This window comes from Strigops habroptila, chromosome 6, assembly GCF_004027225.2.
Source record: "Strigops habroptila isolate Jane chromosome 6, bStrHab1.2.pri, whole genome shotgun sequence".
NCBI classification, from domain to species: Eukaryota; Metazoa; Chordata; class Aves; order Psittaciformes; family Psittacidae; genus Strigops; species Strigops habroptila.
In genome coordinates, this window is record NC_044282.2 from 53,089,588 (window position 1) to 53,111,151 (window position 21,564).

The following is a 21,564-nucleotide window of genomic DNA, read 5'->3' on the forward strand; positions in this document are numbered from 1 at the left end:
ACACCCAGCTCTGAAACACATTAAAAACGAACACATGCACTAACCTGCACTAGCTGTTCTGTATGTTGATGCAGTTCTTCTAAGATTGGCAAAGTCTGCTCAGCAGTACAGTGTTCCAGAATACGCTGAATTACTCTACAACCATATGGATGAGTTGAAAGTACAAATACCTTAAAATAGGACAGCAAACTGGAGTTAAACCCACTGAAGTTTACAGATATAGTAATATTACCATGTTCAAAATAGAACTGAACATGCCAACTGCTTCTAGAAAAAAAGGGTTTGCCTGCCAATATCAGAATTCCATCTCCAGTGAAAGTCAGGAAAAGATGAAAATGCAGGTTTGTGTGTGTCAAGGACTCCAGTAATTATACAACTAAGAACTCAAGTTTTTATTACAGCACATTTAGCTGTAAAAGAAAGCCAGGAAGTACGACCCTTAGTTAGGCACTGTTCACCTTTCAAGCTTTCCTTTTAACTTCATAGTTAATTTTCAAATTTAAGATTTTTGACATTTATAAGAAGTTCAATTATTGTGGCAGATTTTCACTAATTTCACACTGCAGCATATACAACAGGCTCCCAGTTACAAACTTGTAAGTAAATATTCAAAACATACAGTCAAAATGTTGTTTATTCCTTTTGCTTGATTCTGCAGAAGCCAGGTTTGTGTTTCACGGATTAATTCAGAAGATTTATGAGTCAGTATTGGGCAGAACTGAACACGGAATCTTGCCTGATTGGACACCAATCCAAATGATGCAGGAGAGTGAAACAGACATGTCTGGTTACATGACATGACTGAAGTGTGGCATATCATTGTCATTTGCCACTTCAGACTTGGAGCTGAGGATGGATATCCAGTAAATAAACAGACACATTTTAGTCAGGGGGCTCTATTTACAGTTAAGAAACTGTGTCTCATCTACCCCATATACACTTTTGATGTAAAAAGCCCCGACCTTACAAACCTTGGTATGCCATTTACTACTATGTACAACAATAAATTCAGGTATTGCTATTGTGTAAAATGTGAGAGACGGATACTGTAGATTTTGTTAAGAAATACATTTGGCCATCCATTAAAGTAAAATCTAGTAATACAGCCAAGTTAGTAAGATTTTTACAGTTCTTCTTGAGACTATAAAAGTTAGAGTATTAAAATTTTATTTAGCTGCAGCATGTTCTTTAGCCTGCAGCACAATATCAATCTCATTTTAATAACTTTTTTTGGAAATGAAACAAAACCCCCAATCTTAAATAAACAAGTACCATCCCCCTTTACTTAACACTAGTCCATATGTAGGGAACATACTAATATATTTCTTCAAAGTTCTTTCCTTAATGATAGACATTAACTGGGAAACACTGAAAGACGGGCTTGCAAAAGAAGAAAATGGGAGTTTTAATGAAAAATAAATGCTAGAGAGCAGCTGCTTTATTATTACATCAAAAATGACAATGTTAAAAGTTATAAAGGAAATCTGAAATGGCGTTATCACAAAACTCAAACAGAGAGCCTGGCCTTAAGCCGAAAACCTTGTATGTATTTATATTACATCCATTGGATGTATTTATAATAAACCCAAACAGGTTTTTTAGAGCCTTATCTCCAAGATATTCATCTTTTACAGCATTAACTGTCTCTGACAGCTTTTCCATTTTACCATCTCTTTTTCATCCTACTTAAAACAAGCTGACTGCAAAGCTTCAAACACTATCTTGTATATGCAAATGATGGAGAAAGATCTGCAAATTAAAGCAACCCTACAGAAGAGGCAATGAACTGTTGACACTACCTGTCCTTTGAATGCGTCAATGATGAACTGGAGCGACTGGGGTTGAACACACTCAATACATTTTTGTACAACATGGTTTCCATTTTGATCTTTCACACATTTCAGAACATGACCATCCAACTCTTTCACCATCTCATTCTGGGGAGGGTGAAAAAAAAAAAAAAAGGGGGGGAAAAAGATTATCCTTGTCTTTACAATGGTTCCCACCCCGCTTCACTCCCAAAGTAAATTCCATTTCCCCCTAACTGTCCAATCTTCACATTCACTCATGGTTTACTTGTGTACTTCAGCATTTTAATTTAAACAACTATTTTAGTCCCCAGGGCATATTATAATGTTGATCATTCCCTTCAATTTAAGCAAGTGAAGAGATAGACACAATAAAAAGAAACAAAATTAAAAAAAGTTTAACTCTAACTTACAATTACCTGCTGGTCAGGCGAGATTGACTCAAGTGCTTTCTGAATAACACGACAACCATACATCTGTAGGGCTAATGGCAGAACATGACCACGTATGCGCGTTGCTAGGGCTAGCTTTTGATCCAGGCTTCCAAACTACAAGAAAATAAATATGCTGTTAACAAATGAAGACATATTGCAGCATGCTGGAATCTACATGTCAGAGGAAGTACTTTCATGATGTATTTTTTACTGTGCACCTTTAATAATTTTTCCCTTTATATTTTTGGTGGGTATATTTATCAGAATATTTTATTTTCTAAAAGCAACATTTTGTAATATTCCATATTCCAGTCATATAACTGCTATCAAATGCATGGCCTTGAAAGACAACAGAAGAAATCAAAGTAGTTTGTCTGTCAGTAGGAATGTGTAAATGCAATAGCCCATTTATTTAGAGAAATTATACCAGGCAAATTAATTACAGATTACTATAACATATTAATTCAAGTCAGATTTTCTTTGGTATCTCAAATTTGTACTGGTCAGTGTATCTTACATCTTGCATACAGTAAGCAAGCTGTAACAGGAGGGGGTGGAGAAGATTTCAACCCCTGAAATAGCATGTTGGTAACTTCACATGGATTGATCCGTCATTCTCACAATGGGCGCTTTGGGAAATCTAGGAATACCTGGGGTTTTGCAGAGCAAAATCAAAATGTTTTGTGCAGTGGCTGGATTTAGTATATAACTCAACCAATCTTTTTTCAGCAGTAGCTAATTCCTGCCCATATTATTCCCTCTACAATGCTACTACAATCTTCAGTGCTGCTCCACATTGAGCAGAGTGGAATCTAGTCAAGCTTCATAAGAATACACATAACCCTGTTCCCAGATCCCCCCACAAGCTCCTGAGTTGGCACAATACAAGAGGTCGCACTGCAGTGACCAGTAGGTGGTACCAGTAGTATTCATGCAACACTGCCGAGAAGTGTCAAACCCCATACCCGCAGTCACCTTAGGCTGAAGAAAGTTAAATGATGTTAACTTCACCTTCCTACTTAAATAAGAACTAAGGAACTAAGGCCCTTACTACAACTAAGCCCTAGTGCACTGTTTTCTTGAGAACTCTTCTGCAGGATTAAGATGAAAACCATCCAACCTAACATTATGGAAAAAAACCAGCAACTGATGACCCTTGGGCAAGATCAAGAACTACATACCATATGTCAGATGCGCTTTTCAGAAGCTATTCAGAGTTGTAAAAAAGCATATAAAAAAAATAAGCACACAATTTCGTACACTACACATCAAAAACTACATTCCTGTTTACAGCAACCACTTTCATAGAATCATGTCTCTGTTTTCACAAGTGGATACCCCATGAAACATAAATTCTATAGAATGGTTTGCGTTGGAAGGGACCTTAGAGGGACCCCTTCCACTAGAGCAGGTTGCTCAAAGCCCCATCCAACTTGGCCTTGAACACTTTCAGAGATGGGGCACCTGCAACTTCTTTGGGCAACCTGTGCCAGTGTCTCACCACCCTCATACTAAATAATTTCCTCCCAATACCTAATCTAACTCTACCCTCTTTCAGTTTAAAGCCATTACCCCTTGTCCTATCCCTACTTGCTCCTACAAACCTCTCTAGGGCTCTCTAGAACCTTAGGCACTGTAAGGGATGTTTTCCAGCTTCCACCTGAAGACTTTGATACGGTCCTTAATTTAAAGTACACTATGCTAGATACCTTTCCTACACATAATTTTTCCCAGGACACAGGTACTACTTTTTCTTCTAGGTCAAATCTTGTAACTCTTTGATAAGGCTTTTTAACCCCATATTTTTTAACAAAAACCAAAGCTGTTTTAAATACTAGTTTTACTAACACTGGATTTATCTTTTAACATCCCCTCCTCAAAATGCTTCCACCTCAATATGTATTACGAGTTTCTTCATATACAGCACTGGATGAAATCGACACAGCTATTTACATGGGTGCAAGAGTATTTTCCAGACCCACTTTTACCAATAAAAGTATCCTTCAAATCTTTATGTTTCACATCAGCTGCTGAAAGTCTCTGTAAATTATGCTAAAATGCTTGCAAAGCCTGAGCATGCAGCCTGTGCATTCACCAACATTCACCAATATATATACCACCAGTGTAAAGAGAAACTGTGCCTGTGATGTAAAAGAATAGGGGATAGAGAACAGAAAACATGTGTGCAGTGTTACATACTTGGGTTCTGTGGTAAAAGTCTAGTAGAATTCTGCTATGATGTTAAGAAAAAAAGTTAAATTTAATGAAATTTAAAAGCATTTAATTCCAATTTCTGTTCTTACACTTAGTTTATGCTTACCTCAAAGAACTTCTGTATTACATAGTTTCCAAACACATCAGTCATCAATTGATATGCTGCTTGCAGGATCTCATTAAATACCATCTGGCGCTCAGCTGGAGTAGCTCGCTCCAGCTTTTGCTGTATAAATCTAAGTGCAAAAAGGTCCATTATGCTTTACATAAACAACAGGAAAACCTCTCAAACGCTGTTTCAATGAGACACCTCAAAATTCTAAAGCGAGTACTCAACATTTATAAAACTTATTAAAATGAAAGTAGTGCCTCTGCATATAAAAGGACACATTTTAGTAAAAACTTTCATTTGAGAAGGATTACAGATGAAAAGAGTAACAATAACTAAGTACCTGATGATGTATTGCTGAAAAATGGTTTTACGTTTCAGATGCCAGATATTTTGTTTTCTTAATCAACGCCTTTTTGATACCTAAATACTAGAGTTTACAAGTGTAGTTATGAGGCTATTTCTACACTGACAACTTCTATAAGCAGCTAAACTTATACTACTTTTATAATGAGATTTCTTAAGAGAAGAAAAAGGTCAATGTAAGAGCATTTGCTCCAATTAATGGCATACTTTTTATTAAGATGACTAGCAGCTCATTCAAACGTTTGATGTTAATATGACAATATCAAAGCAGTAAAATGTTATTAAGTTATTAACTTGACTACAATAATTACCTAGAACCATGCTGGTCTTGAGAAAACTCAACAATATGTCCAACAAGGTCTCTTAGTTGAAGATTAGGGAAACGATTGTTTCTGAAATCTTCCAGCAACCGACTACGTCCAGAAGGCATAATATCAGACCTACTGTAACGAAGGCGTGAAGGAGGGAAGAGCTGACTGGTGGAGCTAAAGAGACTGGAGGTACTTGCTGCACTGCGATACTTTGCTTCGGCTCCAGGTGCTGCAGAAATATAGCGACCACTACCATTTGTCAGTCCTCCTACAAGGAAGCAGTTCTGTCAGTAAAAGCCATAAGGAAAATAAGCAGCAGCAAAACATTAAGTATACTAGAACTATGGATACACCCTGGAGCCAAAGAAAACAACAGTGTTGTCTTGTTATTTGTATTTACCTCATTATGGATGGAGGAGTTAAGATAGCTTTATCTTTCAATGAGTAAAACCATCCTCCTCATTTTTATGTGAAGAGCACCAGGAAAAGACACGTCATTAGAAGAACATAACAAAGCAGGTAAAGTGAGCACCCAGACTTACAGAAACTTTAGAACTGGGTGGGCCTTAGCTCAGTGGGCAGACTTCCACTTCACAAGTGGTACTGACTTAGACCCTTGTTAGAAGTCTCAAAGTTAGCCAATTGTTTCAAAATAGACCATGAAATCTGAACTACCCTTCAGTCCCTACTGAGGTACCTTTCCAACTTACAGCGGGAAAGGGCATTTCTGGGGAGGCACACATGGTGCCTCTCGTCATGCTGTACCTGTTCTGCAGGAGATTTGACAACTTCAGCATCCTAGGCTTTCAATCTGGTACCTCTTGTAAGCACTAAATATGTCAAATTTCAAACAAGGTAACTAAGAATACTTAATTCTAAAACAACCAAATATATATAAAACTGAAGTTCCTTTTAGAAACATGAAATCCTTTCCTTGCTGCAAAAACATTCGTCACTCTCACTACACTTCATCTGTCCTTACTTTCTAAAAACTGAACTGCCTATGTTTAGGTCCTACTCCTTTTTGCTAGTGATTCCACCTACAGCTATCATCATCTCACAGTCCTGTGAATTTCTCCTCATGTATTGCTCCCTAATCAGTTTATATCACTCTGAATTCCTCTAGTAGGCCTCCCTCCTCTCTACTGTATAACAGGCAACAATTATACTAAGCAGCATGCAAACAAAGCACCTATACTATACCACACTACAAGCAGAAATATTCAGACAATTCCCACATAAACATCTCAACTCTACTACTTAAAAAAAAAACTCCAAACAAAAAAACCCAAACTGAAAACCAACAACCTAAAGTTACTGAGCATGAATTGGAAAGGGAAAGCATTTGCAGTTTCCCTATCCAGAAAGTGACATAGTAACTGAAAGCCCTTCGAAAGTCCACAGAAGAAATATCTACACTTGAATTTAAAACAAATTGCAGTATGTGCTGTTTGAATGGTGCTCTGTTACAAAATTATTAATAAAAAATAAAATAGAAAAGAAATCAGCTGACAGTGCCCCAGCCAAGCCTTCCTTTGGTTCCAAGAACTTATAAGGCCAGGAGACAACAGTGTTACAGTGGGCTGGTAACGTATTAATGGTAAAGTATCTTTTTCAAAAGGTCAAACTGCAATACCAGAATCTGAGATGTTAGTGCTCTGCAAGACTTATCAAGCATCACATTTATTGCACTGTAGAGGACTATGCCCTAAAGAAGAAAAAATTAGTATTTATTTTACAATTAGTTTTCAAAATTCAGTGGTAAGAATCAGTAAAGAATCAGTAAAAACTTTATGCCTCAGAATATCTTGTAAAACCCACTAGGCTTCTTTTAAATTAAAGCCTCTTAATTCTTTACAGCCAGAAAAATAAAGGGTTTAACTATAATTTTTAATTTTCATTGACAATCACTAGTTCCTGAAAAGAGCTGACAGTGATATGCTACTAACAGACAAGAAGAAAAAAAGAAACCCAACATAGGAAACCCAACTGCAAACACTCGGTATGCAGAGTGATGTTCTACAGTAATTTTTCTTCTAGGAACAGCCTTCCAAAGAGAAGTTATGCACCTGGAATTATGGTATTTCTCATCTACATTATTTAGACATATTAATGGAATCCTAGCTTCCCTGTAAATACTGTGTAGTAACACTATTCAATGCCACGAGAGGGCAGCAAAGCCCGTTTAAAAGGAAGTCTTGGAGGCTACTTTCTTCTTGTAGCATCGCTATTGCTCCACTGATCACATGCTCAATTCTGTGCCAGAAACTAATAGGGCAGTTTTGGTTACAGGCTCCCAAACTGCATGGTTCTAATTAGCATACAGCGTCATGGAATTGCACATGTGAATCAGGAATTCTTTCCGACTTTTTTTTTTTTAACAGAAATTAAGAAACTTGTTAGCTTTTAACAAATACGCTATATATGTGTAGTAGAACTGCACGTATACAATACGTTTCAATCAGGATTACCAAGCCTTTCTTCAACTTAATTTGGGAACCATTCCTTTTCAAGACTTGTAAGATGACTATGCTGCAGCTGGGAGGCTCCTGTCTAGCCTGTGAAACTACTTCAGACAATCACGTTAAGCAGGATTGTAACACAGGAAGACTGAAAACGTACCCATTGTGCCTCGAAGAACTTGTCAGACTTCAAAAGCACACAGAGAGCTTAACCTTGTAAAACCCTGGACACTATTATAAAGAACAGTAATTTAAAAGGTAATTAGCTTTTCTTCTCATGTAACCTTTCATTACAGCAGCAGCGTTACAGCTCAGGGGCAACTTTGCAGATTTGAAAAATACTAAAACCCCCAAACTAAAAGCACATTGTCATAGGTACTTGTTATATTCAGATATACTCTTGTATATACAATGGACTATTTTCCTAAATATTGTACTCATTACTTTGTCAGTCCAAAACCACCAAAGCATTAATGTGGACATTGAGGACACCTGGCCTGCTTCCTGAAAACTGAGTGTGAATAGCTTAGAAAAAGAAAACTGGAATCTGAATTCTAGCTACCCAAATCCTCCTGCTGGGCCTACCGCATCTCTGTGCTCTTCTAGAACTCAGGACACTTGTTTCAGAGATTCTGAACTAGAAAGGTAACAGCCTAGGTCTTCAAAATTATTTGGGGAACATTCTCTACTGAATAAAGTACCCAGTCTAAACAGTTCTGCAAACACTGTATCAGGCATCAGTACAGCCACACAATTACAAACTGCTGGGGAATAAAGTGTGCAGTTTATTATTCAGATAATCACTTAGCTATCACTACTGATCTTGTAAAACAAAGATCTCTGAATCAATGAATAATATTAAGTTGTTTTACAGTTTAATTGAACCTAAATCCCTGTGGCTAGTCCATAGGGAAGAAGCAGCACAGAGGTATAAAGGGCCTTACTAAGCTTCAAGGAGACAAAGCATGTTAAATTACTAACTCCTCAACGTGGATAGCATATTTCATGTAAAGGAGAATATGAAAATATTAAAAACTAGATCTAGGCACATTAATTTTGATAGCATTAGTCTGTTAGTACATATTACTAAAGTATCTCTTCAATAGTTTCTAATGAAGACACAAAAGAGATTTACTGCACAGTACCTGTTGTTTAGATCAGTCAGCAATATTATTTTCCAGTAAAATATGTACAAGTAAACACTCAAGACTTGATTTCTACAATGTATTTGCTCATCTGTGAAAAAGTAGCTTCACCTCATGCTCAGCTAAAAATTTCATCTTCATATGGAAAACAGAATTACACATATATGTACGTATATTTTACGAATCAATGCCAGTGCTTACTATGCCTGGTTTACCAAAGCACTATGAAGTAGGCACACAGCAGAGGCTATGCAAAGTTCCCCACACTATTGCCAAGGGGCCTTTACTCTTACCCAGAATGACCGCTTCTGAAGACAAAAGCATCAAACCTAAACTACTAACAAGCTTGGCCTGCAATGCACACAAAATAATTACCTCCAAAAGCCCAGATTTTAAAAATCCTACTCTACTCCAAACCCTTGAAATGCTGCAATGTACCAAACAGAGTAAGCACTACCAAGCTAAAAGGATTTCTTATAGCATAGGAAAAATACTTCCTCCTGGTTTTTGTCCCTGGGAGTGAAAGGGTAGTTCAAATTCATGACCTTACTGCTCCAACTGATTACAGTAAAGAAGCAGTTAACAGACAACTGACAAATCCCTTCAAATGCAGGAAAACTGACACTGGAACAAAGTAATTAACACATTCCTACTTTACGATGTTGGATAAGAGTTGGTGAGAAGAGATAAAAACAGTAAAATATCACAAATATCTTTTAAAAGGGAAACTGGTCTTTTAAGCTACAAACTGCAGCGGTGTCTGACAAAGGGGTTATAAAACCATGCACCCTTGCCCAGTATTGTGCTCTAGTATTCTGGTGGCTGAAACACGAGTTTGATGCCCTTTTTAGAATAGGAGTTAAACTTAGCTGAACCTGTTGATATTAAGCAGGCAGGACAACAAGTTTTGAAGTTGGAGGGAGAGCTGCATTTGACAGGCATTATCAGAATATCAATGGAAACTGCATGCAGACATGAACTTATAATGTTGTTCTACTCTGAAAAGTGACTACGTGATAATCATACCCTTCTTAAAATATACTCCCTTTGATTTCAGGTGTAACTTCTCACTTGGTGAGAAAGCTTTGCCCTTTTAATTTTTTATATGTGAGAACAAAACAAATGCTTCCAAAAGAGGTTGATGAACGCACCAGAATAAATTCAACAGGACAGACAATTAACTGCAGAAATAGTCTTCAACTTTCTGTGATAGTGCACCTTGGATGTAACTACGCAAAGGCATGACACAGGGCAGACTGCAGGAAATGCTGAAAAAATAACAGCATTTTTATGAAAGCAAAAATCTGAAAGACCTCAATTGCCAAATTTCAGATTGATCTGGTAAGGTAACAAAAATCTACCCATAATCAAGGTGCACTTCATTTGGAAGATGAAGAGGCAGTACACATGGAAGCCATCAAGGTTGTGTCAATTTTCAGAGTACAACTGTATATTCTGGCCTTTACACACTGATCTAGCACATGATTTAACAAGCTACTAAGCTTAGTTCACACAGCCAAACAGTCCTAAATGGATTCAAATTAGTACTTAATAATTTCTGCTGACAGAGGTAATCCTCTATACTGATCACAGTTTTATTTCCTCAGCATTGAAAAAAGTCTTTCAACATTTATCAAATGTGAAACAACACAAAACTTTGGATGTTTTGAATTTTCGATAATGCCTTCCAAAATTTGATTTCAGTATAGTTTTCAGCCATATGAAAACTATTGTGAGAGTACTTTGAACAGAAAGAAAGAAAAAGATTTCCATGATAACCCCATTGTCAGATGTTCAGAACTTTCTCAAAAGCCTCCATTTGGGCTGAAACTTTCCATGCTCGGTCTCAGCCCAAAGGTGCACTTTGTAGACCTGAAAAAGGAAAAAAGGTAAGTAAAAAAAAATAAAACGTGCTGAAACATCCCCTTGCCCAGTTTTACTTTGGGTATTCAGCACTTAACTGTGAAGGGGATACTGAATTGGAAATGTAATATATTTAAATTACTTTTTAAACCTTGTTACACAAATCACTCACACATGTCTTAAAGTGTATTTTGGTAGGCACTTTTAAAGTTTTTCCCATTTTCTTTGTACTTACAGAAGTACAGGGGATTAGGTTGCCTATTACATGCATAGAATCGTGCATTGAATAGTTACTGGAGCAACAGGCAACTCAATGTTGAGGTGACAGCCAGTTTCACTGTATGATTTTAGCATCCAGATTAAATGACCACAAATATTTGCAGCGAAAAACAGAGAAAGTTTATCAAGTAACCTCAGGTTAGAGGCATTATCTTCTAAACATACTGTAGGCTGTGGTGGGGTTTCTTTAGATTTTTAGATTTTTTTTTTTTAATTTTTGTTTTTTAAGTTTGAGCTCCCATGTCATCTAACTAGCTCAAAAGATTTTCTAAAACATTACTATCATCATTCCTTAAAAAATGCATCTGATAACAGAGAGCCACCACTGACAAAGCCTTTGCTATTTCTTTCACAAATGCATTTTATTTTTTCCACCAGCCTGGTGCTAAACTATTGTCTTCCTGGCAAAGCATCTGGGCCATGGGGTAGTAGGCTCACTGATGCAAAGATCACCTTTCATTACATTTTACATTGAGAGCATTGCTTGCTTTCCTACTTTAGAAAAGTAGGGGGAAATAGTGAAAGTCACTTCACTGTTAAAGACAGTATCATCTTAAAACACCCTTGAAGTGGTAAAACACTGAAGTAGAAAAGTAATGCACCTTTGCTTGTCATACTGTAGAAACATAATACACAAAGGACCAGTAAATCTTACTGGGCTCTCTACAGGGCTTCTGCAAGGGAAGAAAAATCAGCTGTTGGCCCAATACTGCAAAAAGCTGAGTGCCCTCCACTGTTAAAACAATGAGCATTTGAGAGTGCTCTTCATTTTTCAGGAATGGCCCCTCTTCATTACAAAACTGTTTAACAGCAAAGGTAACGTGACATCTCTTATGCAACATATATTTTACACATAGAAATACATACACACATACAAACAAAAAGTGTTTTTTTGGTTTTTTGTTTTCGTATTTTTTTACCTAAATGCAAACTGGATGAGGATCCATGTGATGAAAGTGATGGCGGTGGCGTAAGTGAATGTCCTGGCGTTTGGCTTGGCAGAGGCATGCCTATTGGACTTGGAGAGGAGGAAAATCCCAGACTATTGTAAAATGGCTGCCCTATGGGTGCTAGGCTGCTACTAGATCTTTTGTACAAGTCAGAGCTAGTAGATAGAGAATCTCTCCTTGTGGCACTACTACTTGCAGAACTGCCAACTGAAGAAGAAATAAAAAGACCCTAATTACACAGTGTCAACTGAATAAAACCTATCCCCAACTACAGCTGGGCAATAACAGATGCGATCACAATAATTACAGCAATCGTTATGACAAAGACAATTACTGTGATAACCACACATGCTTTTAAGTAAATCTAAGTGGGTATAAACATACCACTGATAAGTAATTTCACCAATGCCCATGTCTTTCAACATTTCATTCTAGACTTCTCACAGTAACATTGCAGTACTCTGATTTACCCGCCTGGCTTCAGGCTTTGGGACAAACATGGAATTTAAGAGATTAAGTTACACTATCACTTTATAGAATAAATGATTCTAAAAATATTCTCACTAAACTCTTTGATAATTGCTTTTCCACTGTAAATTATCAGTCAATGATACTTGATTTCAGGAAAAAGGCTCAAGACAATTGGTTGTTGTCATTTAAGGGTTCAGAAAACAATTTATGTTCCTGTACAGCTGTTTCTGAACTTCCTCTTGTTTGTGAACCCCTCACCTGTAGGAAAAAAATGACTACTTAAAATTCCCTATGAGAATTAGGGTTCTCAAAGAGGTGTTTTGAAAAGATATCATAAAGAGGGAATAGGCTAAGAACAAGATGAGAAGCAGAGCAGAGACAGGAAAATTAAGGTAAGGAACTAAAAATGTAATTTTACTGCTACCAGTATTTCTGAAAGTTGAATTAGACTAGAAGCTTGGATAGCAGTGTATTAGTGAAGGACTGGTTATCCTGCACAGCACCATTCAGCAGGGCGATGAACAGTCTAGGACAAATCAGGAGAACAATTAAAAGTTTTTAGAAATGTTAAATTCTAGTGTCTGTTGCATACTAGTGAAATATTAAACCAGAGTGCCTATTTTAAATACTGGAACATTATTATACTTGTGAACAAAACCAAGATGCTGGATATTTTGATAACAAAGATGCTTCTTAAGCTGAATTTGGAAAATTGATTTCTACTTCAATTTAAAAAGGAGAAGGCCAGAGTTTGTACTTCCATAATCTTTTCCCTTGTCAGGTACTTTCCTACTAAAGCTGTCAGCAGGACCCAATATAAAGGTTGCCTGACACTTTCTATTTTAAGACACTTTTTTTTTTGCTCATAACATTAGCAACTTGGCCAATACTTTTCATGGCAGGTACCTGCTTGGACTAAATTTTGCAAAGTAGTTCTGCCTGAACAACACTGCTATTTCAGAAAAACAGGCAAGGAAAAGATGCTGTATGCTTAGCAAAATAATCCAGCTACCTATTATATGAGAAGTTAATGCTTTCACGTACTCAGACCAATATGCTAGCAATAGGAGACCTTTAGTTTCACTTTAGCTCTCTTTGAGCTAAAAATCTTAGCAAAAATCACAGTTCATACAAGTTTAGCACAGAATTGCTACAGACTCATAGGTGAAAACTTAAAAACTCCTGTCCATACACAGCACGTCTGAGATGGCTGATAAAGGTTTTCCCTGCAATTAACTCCTAGGCTTCTGTGTGCCATGCCAAAAATGGACTCAAATTGCTGTCCAAAGTCCCACCTTGTGTTCGGGAAGCCCATCAGGCAGTGTGGAAAGGAAGCCGCCTACTTCAAATGCAGAGGAGACAATAGCCAAACACAAGAAATACACCAAGAAAAAAACGAAAAAAAAAAAAAAAAAAAAAAAAAAGGAAACCAGAACCAGGAGGAGAGAAAGGTCAGACAGAGGAGCCAACAAGGAGACTGCAAGAAAAAACTGGCAAGCACTTTTGAAACTGGTGGGACTGAAGATGAAAAGAGAGCAGATCTGAAGAAAAGTTAGGCTGTGGAAGGTATATGTGACTGTGGGGCAAAAAGACTGGAAATAGTAAGCTGATGATGGGAACATCACACAGTACAAGCAGAAACAGAAATATATTTGGAAGGGAAAGGGAAAGTGAGTGATAGGTGTTGCCTGGAAACTGGGAAGGAAGACATACTAGAGGAGAAGCCAAAAGGAAAAGATACTGGACTAACTAGGCAAGGAGACTGAGAATAAGAAATTAGAAGAGCAAATTAAGGCAGGAGTTGAAAGAAACCTCAAGATTTAAGACTAGCTCTACAGGTTCTGGCTCAGCTACTGAGCCATGTGAATGTTAATACAGTGCTACATGAGGGATTGTTATTTTTCCAGCTATGACTAAAGCCAAGCAAACTTTAGCTTGCTTCCAGGGTTTCTTACTAAGTTAAATTACTGCAGCTTAACAAGTTAAAGTGAACCAGCTGAGCTGCATTTTCACACACACACAAGCAAAGCTCACAAAACCCAGAAGATAATTTGAATTAGCTTACCCCTCTTTACCACTATCTAAGCTAATGCAATTACTTTACACTTGTTACACACCAGAAATAGGCATCTGGAAAGCTGCTGTAGTGGATCTAATTCTTAGCTACCTGTTAAGCTGCAGTAACTTATCATGTACCTAAACCTTTAAAATGGAGTATAAGTGACTTCATAATAAAAGAGACTGTAAAGTACATACAGCCATTTATATGGTATGTTTGCCTCTTCCGGTTTTTACTCTGGATCAGTCATTCAGCTAGAATGTGTTCACCTTTGCATTTTTTGCAGAGCTATTATTTTTTTCCCCCTGCAACAACTGAAAACATAAGGGGAAGAACTGTATTGCCATTTGTCAGTCTTCATGGCTATATTTTAACTGAAATTCAATCTTTACAACACACTGCAAGGAGTTACAAAGAAGCTGAAACTTTGGCAGATAAAAAATTAAACTTGTTTTTAATTTGCCTCAACATGTAATAGCCCCATTTGTATAAGTACTCATCGGTGTAATTCATTTCATGTATGCATACTGCTCAGGAACTCCTTTAAGAACAAAAAATAACCAGAAAGCATTTTTAAAGTGGCTGTTATGGCAAGTACAATTTATACTTGGCAGAAGGGCACTTTCAATATACTTTTATTCCAATGATACGACTAAAAATATTTCAGCTTTAGACAGCACCTTTCATCAGCACTTCTCAAACTGCAAAAGCATAGGCTTCCTGCTTCCCTGTGGAAACTACCACGCTAATTAAATCACCTGGGATACTGCTGCAAGATTTCAGCATATGTTGTCTATCCTGAAGGTTTTGGACAAAGCTTGAACTGACCTTTGCTACAAGAAAAAGGCTTAATCTCCTGTGCCAGAAAGAACTATGCTGATTCTTCTTGAATAGATACACAACTGAAATTTGCATTCTATGGAGTAATGCTGGATTAAGACTTTTATGACTTAAAACTGTTCTATGTAGAGATTTAAAATGAGTGCAGTGCATTCAATATGCAGATATACTTATCACTATCAATAAAATGAAACTGTACCTAGAGCGGAACACAGCTGCTAAGAATTCACTGACATCCTGCAAGTAGCTCAGGACAAATTATATTACAAAATACAGCACTTGGATAGCACAGTTACTTTTAAATAAGATTTACCTGCTGTGATATTATGGAAAATTTAAGAAACCCTACATGACTGAGTAGGCTCTGCATTTTTATCTTTTTGTTAAAGATGGTCTTTAAAATCAGGTATTAGAGAGGATCGGTGTTAAACTTGATTCTGATTCCCTAGCTTTAGTTTTGTTCAAGTAAGTAATTTTTCAGGTTATTTATGAAAAACAACGAGAAAATCACTGTGTTGTTATGCAGTACATTTGGTGTCAGTATTCACCTCCACTTAGTTACCAAATAACAGGTATCGTGTTTTAACACTGAAGGGCATGTTTTTCCTTCCGTTTTTCCATATATTAAGCTATCTTGTAATAATCTTTTTACATTTCAACATTTAGGTTTTTTTTATTTTCCCTAGGGCATTTAATTTTGAAAAGAATACTGCTAGAGTACATAAATTTTCCCCAATTCCTACCAACCTTCAAGATACATAAGACTATAAACACAGTCCATTGATGAAATAATAATAATAGCTGTAACTTAAAGAGATTAATAGCCAAAGTAAATATTCTTTAGAAAAGATATTTTACTTTCCTTACTAGTACTGAATCTGAAATATAAAACCTACCTTGCATATTTAAAAACTGTGTGAATAGGAAATTTCTGCTACAGGGCAGAAAGATGATGGCAACACTGATTTTTTTTTTTTTTCCTTGTTCAATACAAACAGATTGATAATATTCAGGAGCACCTGTGGAAGTCATTTAAGGCTCCAAACTTGCATAGAACTATTTAGGCTTAACTGTACCTAAGATTAAACCTACTAGAGTTAACAACGACTATACTTGACTATTAAGTCTTTTCATTTTATATAAATCCTATGTGATGGAAACATACACTTCAATATTAGATCAAATTTAGAAAGTCATATGCTATTTAATTTTTTTTAAAAACTTGGAATTTTCCTGACATGAAAATTACACAGAAGAATGCATATCTCAATCATCATCAATTGTTATTTTAAGCATGGAATGAAGGATTCCTTGATAATAAAAAAGCTTACTAAAATCAGTAACAAACTGGGGCAGAGTACAGTGATCAATATGGGAAAGTGTTTTGGAGATATCTATGACTACAGATTATTCTTCAAAAATGCATCTTCTATATAGAGCTCAAGTGAACTTAAACCCCCTTTTTTCTTCCCTGTAATTTGATTTAAATTTGAATAACCTATTTTTGCATTCTTTTTAGAAATGTATGTGTACATATGATGTCTGGATACGATACATTTTTTTGCTTAAGACAAAAGTCTCACAGAATTTCCTCACTATATTAACAACCTACCTGATGAGCCAAATCCACCAAGTGCAGAGCCGATAGCTGCTCCTAAAGAGCTGCTACTTCCAAAGCCAAGAGATGTGCTTCCTGGTTGGCCAGGACCATGTGAAAAAAGGGAACTGCTCTGGGAGTTATTGGTCAAAGAGTTACTGCCATAAAATGAATTGGATTGTAGGCTACTATTTGTTTGCTGTTGCTGTTGTTGTGGCTGGGCACCAAGTGGCCGAAAAAGCCCGTTCGTGGCTCCCGCGAGATTGTTTGCTGTTCCTCCAGCTGAAGCAGCTGCAGCTGTAAAACACATGTTTTCAATCACAATTACTCTCGCAAACATTTCTGACTGAAAATGGACTATTCAGATCTAAACTGTATTTTCTTGAAGCCCTCTTAAACAAGCAGAAATTCACATATTAAAGAAAGGACTAAAAGAGACTTTCTAGTATTACAGAGTCTTCATTACCCAAGGTAAAAAATGAAGAAAGCATATGTTGTAGGCTAAACAAGGCTGTACAACTGTTAATGTAATTGAGGGAATTTTCAGTGTAAACATACAAGACATTACTGTTTACTGAACTGTACTTTTATATCCAAAGTTGCAATAGCAGAGTTCCAGCTAAATCATTCAAAGACATCTTCAGCTGCTGACATCTAGAAGTGAGTTCTGCATCAAGAAAGCAGCTTACAGATTAACTTAAAATCTAATTTTCTGAACAGATTAATTTAATCTCATACTAGTATTTTGGATTTTAGTTTAACAAATGCAATAAATACAATGGTTCAGTAAAGTAGTACCAGACCTTATCACTGACAAAAAGAGAAAAAAGAAAACTATAGACTTTTGATATAACTAATTCTCCTCTTCTGCTGTCCATTCCAGCTTTTTTCCTTGCCACACTTTTCAGGAGAAAATACTTTCAGAAGAAAAGCACAGCAAGGCCCAGAGCACTCAATCATCTTCTGCCAGGCCGAAGCAATGAAATGATGCTTCCTAGAGGACGCCATTTCAGGGACTGATGAGAAGTGCATGCTATATGCATGGGGAGAGGAAAGGGGAAAATGCTTATATCTGACAAGCAACAACATTTGCAGAAACATGCCTGTATAGGTATGGGGAGAGGACTGTAAATTTTAATTAAAAAAGGAAAACTACCTCTCTGAGAAACAGTCTCAGAGAAAGGAAGGCAACAGTATAAGAGAGCAAGCATGTATGGTATATCCTTCACAGCTAGAAAACTGCACAGATGCATACAAAACGCATCAACAATATCAAATACTTATCAACCAAAATTACTGTTAAAAGTGGAAGAAACCTCCACATGGGATCAAATACTTACCTGCTTGTGCTGCTGCAGAACTGATTATAACAGGAGTTGAGGCCACTAATCTGACTGGTGCTCCAAGGCCGGTTCTTGCTCCAGGGCCTACTACTAAGGCACCAGTCTGATCGTAATAGGCAGTGGGAGCTAGTACTTGATAGCCTACACAACATAGAACACAAGAATTAGTAGTACAATGTCATGGTTTAGTATTCTGAACCCAGGACATACAAATAGTCTCACGCAGTCAGCATTTTTTCTCTCCTTGAAATAGTCTTCAAATAGACAACAAACTACAAGGGGGAAAACAGCATAGCTGCCATATGGCCTTAGAACATTAACTGGACATCAAAATAAAAAACAGTGAGCATCATAAAAGAGTGTGACAAAATCTTATTTAGGAATGCTTTACATAGTTTGTTAAAACTAGAATAACAGCTAAGTTTAGTAAAATTGAATTTTATTTTCAAAGTTAACAAATAAGCTTCCAACACCATAGTGAAAAGGTACAGGAACACCATTACAGAACCCACTTCTTTCAGCAATTGAAAATGTTCTACACTTATCTTGTTGACTACTCTTATAAAACAATAAATCAAAACACAAAAGAATTTCAATATTCCTTCCATGTTCAAATATATACCAATGCTTTTAAGAAAAAAGGCAAAATTACAAAAATCACACATCTATTTTTGTATCTCTAAGAACCAAGATTTTGCACACTATTTTAAGTCAGTTTCCATGTATGTTCAGAACTAGGTCTAGCAGAGTTCTCTCTGAAATACATACGGATCTGAACATAAAGACCTGGGCCTCTAATTCCAGGTGAGTACCTCAGTCACCAGGCTTCCAAGTCATATTTTCTCCTCCTCAATTTCTTTAACATCTGTGTAATTTCCTCTGCCTAGATGCCTTGCTCCAAAACCAGCTAGGAACACCATCTACCTACTGTCCTGGTGGTTACAATACTCTGCAAGGAAGCTGGAAACATGTCCAAATTCTCTCACATCAAGAAGATCTGAAGGTATGAAGGAGACTTGGATAGTAAACTGAACAGGAGAGGAATGGTTAAGATCCAGATCTTGAGGATCAATTCACTGTTCTGGAAAGGAATGCACTATACTTTTTCGGAAAACTTGCCATTACTATCATTCCAAACCTGTTTGTTCTCACTGCTCACCACTTCTTTTGTATTCCAGGTGCTTCTACTTTCTCTCTCACCAACAACGCAGCAAGGCAGTTGTCCTCCACAGAGTTTGTCTGAAAGTTTGGCTAGTTAAAACCAACCAAAACAGGTTCTTACAATTGAATTGGTCAGGAAACCTTCACTGTAGGTTCCACTGCCTCTTCCACCTAGAGGATTGTGCTGTGCTGCTCTGCCACCTTTACTGTTAAAAAGGGTTGCTACATTCCCAAGGTAGGGAGAGGTCAGAGCGATGGCTGTCTCTTTTACTGTAGTTCAGTAGAGAACACAGCATAGAGTACCACATATGTTCCTGCACACATTAGCAGTGTTTAATTACTAGTACCTACGTAATTTCTACTTTTACTCATAGCACATTCAATCGATAATCCTATGTCGGTCCTGCCATTTGTTACTGCTGTATCCTACTAAACCACTTTTTCAGAACTCAGAACTGACTAATACTTACCAGTATTTATTCTGCCCCACCTACCCTCTTCAAATGTGCAAACCCACGGATAATGCTATGGCTGTATAAAAAAAGGACTGATCATATATTTACACTCTTGTGCTCATATGACACTAATACACAGCATTTTATAAGACTTCATGCCCACAATGTAAACAAGCCTATTTCCAATGCAAAATACTGGGGGGTATGGGGGAGAGAACAAAAAAAGCCAATGCCAAAAAAAACCCCAACCTCACACAGTATTGCACAAATTAAATTTACTGGGACTAATACTAATGCAGTTAAATTAACTAATTTTAATTTTCTAAAATAATTGACTAGTATGAACACTGCATTAAAAAAATTGAACCCACTTGCACTTGCTCTCTGCTCTATAAAATGCCTAATTTCTCTTGATAGTTCCTTGCCACTGCCTTATCTGTGATGCCACCCACAAACCGGCTACATCAACAGCATCAAGATACCATCCATCACAGAAAGTTCAAGCTATGATAGGGTGCTTCTGTGTTCCTAATCTCAGAAATGAACACATTCCGACCTGGAATAAGAGGCCTCAGTTTTCTACTCAAATCTACTAAAACAAAGCAATGAAGGACCTATTTGTGAAATTGCCAAGATCTTGCTTAGTACATCTGCAGCCTCCAGGGTACAAAAATATTTGGTTTGACATCAAAGATACAATTTCAGAGAGACCACCTCATATCAGATTAAATAACTGAAGAACAGCTCTCATAGCAAAACCTGACTCTTTCACTTCCTTCACAGTACTCTACAATCTTCGCACTCCACCCCAGAAAGGTGAGCACAAAATTAAAAACTATTTCCAGCCTTCTCTCTTATCAAAGATAAGATGATGACTTGCCAGGTCTTCTCCTAATTCCCTCTCTCCTTCTGTTTCAGTTTTTATTACCTCTCCACGCATCATCATCTCCCTGTGGCTGTGCAATTTCCACTCTAGATTAACAACTATCAAAGCTCCTTACAGTGCCTTCACATTCAAGGTTACTGTAGTCTTCCACTGCAACCAAAAACCTAAAACATACTCTGCTTCCTAATCAGTTTCTAATCACACCTCTTATTTTAGAATGCAACTGCTCTATCTACACTTACTGTCTCCAGATCAGCAGGGAATATGAAAGTAAACAATCTGGTTTATCAGTAGTGTGCTTTGTTGAAATGATTTTTAAATGTCTCCAAAACCACACACTCTGAAAACTTTCTGGATTCTTTTCCTTAAATGTTCTTAAAGAATGAGAGGAAATCTGTTCTGTTGGCTCATGCAGCCCTTTCTTAGTGTTGCTCTTATCCATCCAGTAATTTCTTCAGTGGCTTTCACTGGATACTTCAGTCTCTTCTCACATTTTCATATGTAATATCACAAAGCTCTGCCCAGATCTCCCACTCCCTTCCCTCTATGTAACTTCCCTTGTTGATGGCACCCAAACGTATGTCAGAGTTTGTCACTCCTCTCTACTCAAGTTAACAGATGTGACACTTCTTCCTGCCAACTCTATTATTGGCCCCTTTTAACACTACCATCCTGACACCTTTCTCTCTCTCCACCCACTCAGGAGCATAACCTGCAAGTCACTGTAGAGTCTCCTCCCCCTATGCAGAAAATTTACAGCTTCTCCTTTCTCAACATTCCCAACTTCCAATTATTTTCCGCTGCATACAGA

The 21,564-nt window shown here is 37.1% G+C and overlaps 1 protein-coding gene across 13 annotated transcripts in view; it reads right to left on the reverse strand.

Moving 5' to 3' along the window:
• PUM2 (pumilio RNA binding family member 2) overlaps positions 1 to 21,564 on the reverse strand; it is a 73,899-nt gene that overhangs the window by 6,384 nt on the left and 45,951 nt on the right. For 7 of the 13 annotated variants that reach the window (XM_030491113.1, XM_030491111.1, XM_030491110.1 and 4 more), the window contains 8 exons: positions 18,249 to 18,392; positions 16,924 to 17,205; positions 11,912 to 12,148; positions 5,243 to 5,510; positions 4,563 to 4,692; positions 2,222 to 2,356; positions 1,800 to 1,937; positions 45 to 170 (listed from right to left, as the gene is read on the reverse strand). In XM_030491113.1, the coding sequence (XP_030346973.1) occupies positions 45 to 170; positions 1,800 to 1,937; positions 2,222 to 2,356; positions 4,563 to 4,692; positions 5,243 to 5,510; positions 11,912 to 12,148; positions 16,924 to 17,205; positions 18,249 to 18,392 (1,460 nt within the window). The remainder of the gene's footprint in view (positions 1 to 44; positions 171 to 1,799; positions 1,938 to 2,221; positions 2,357 to 4,562; positions 4,693 to 5,242; positions 5,511 to 11,911; positions 12,149 to 16,923; positions 17,206 to 18,248; positions 18,393 to 21,564) is intronic. The other 6 variants (XM_030491116.1, XM_030491115.1, XM_030491119.1 and 3 more) reach the window with 3 other exon arrangements.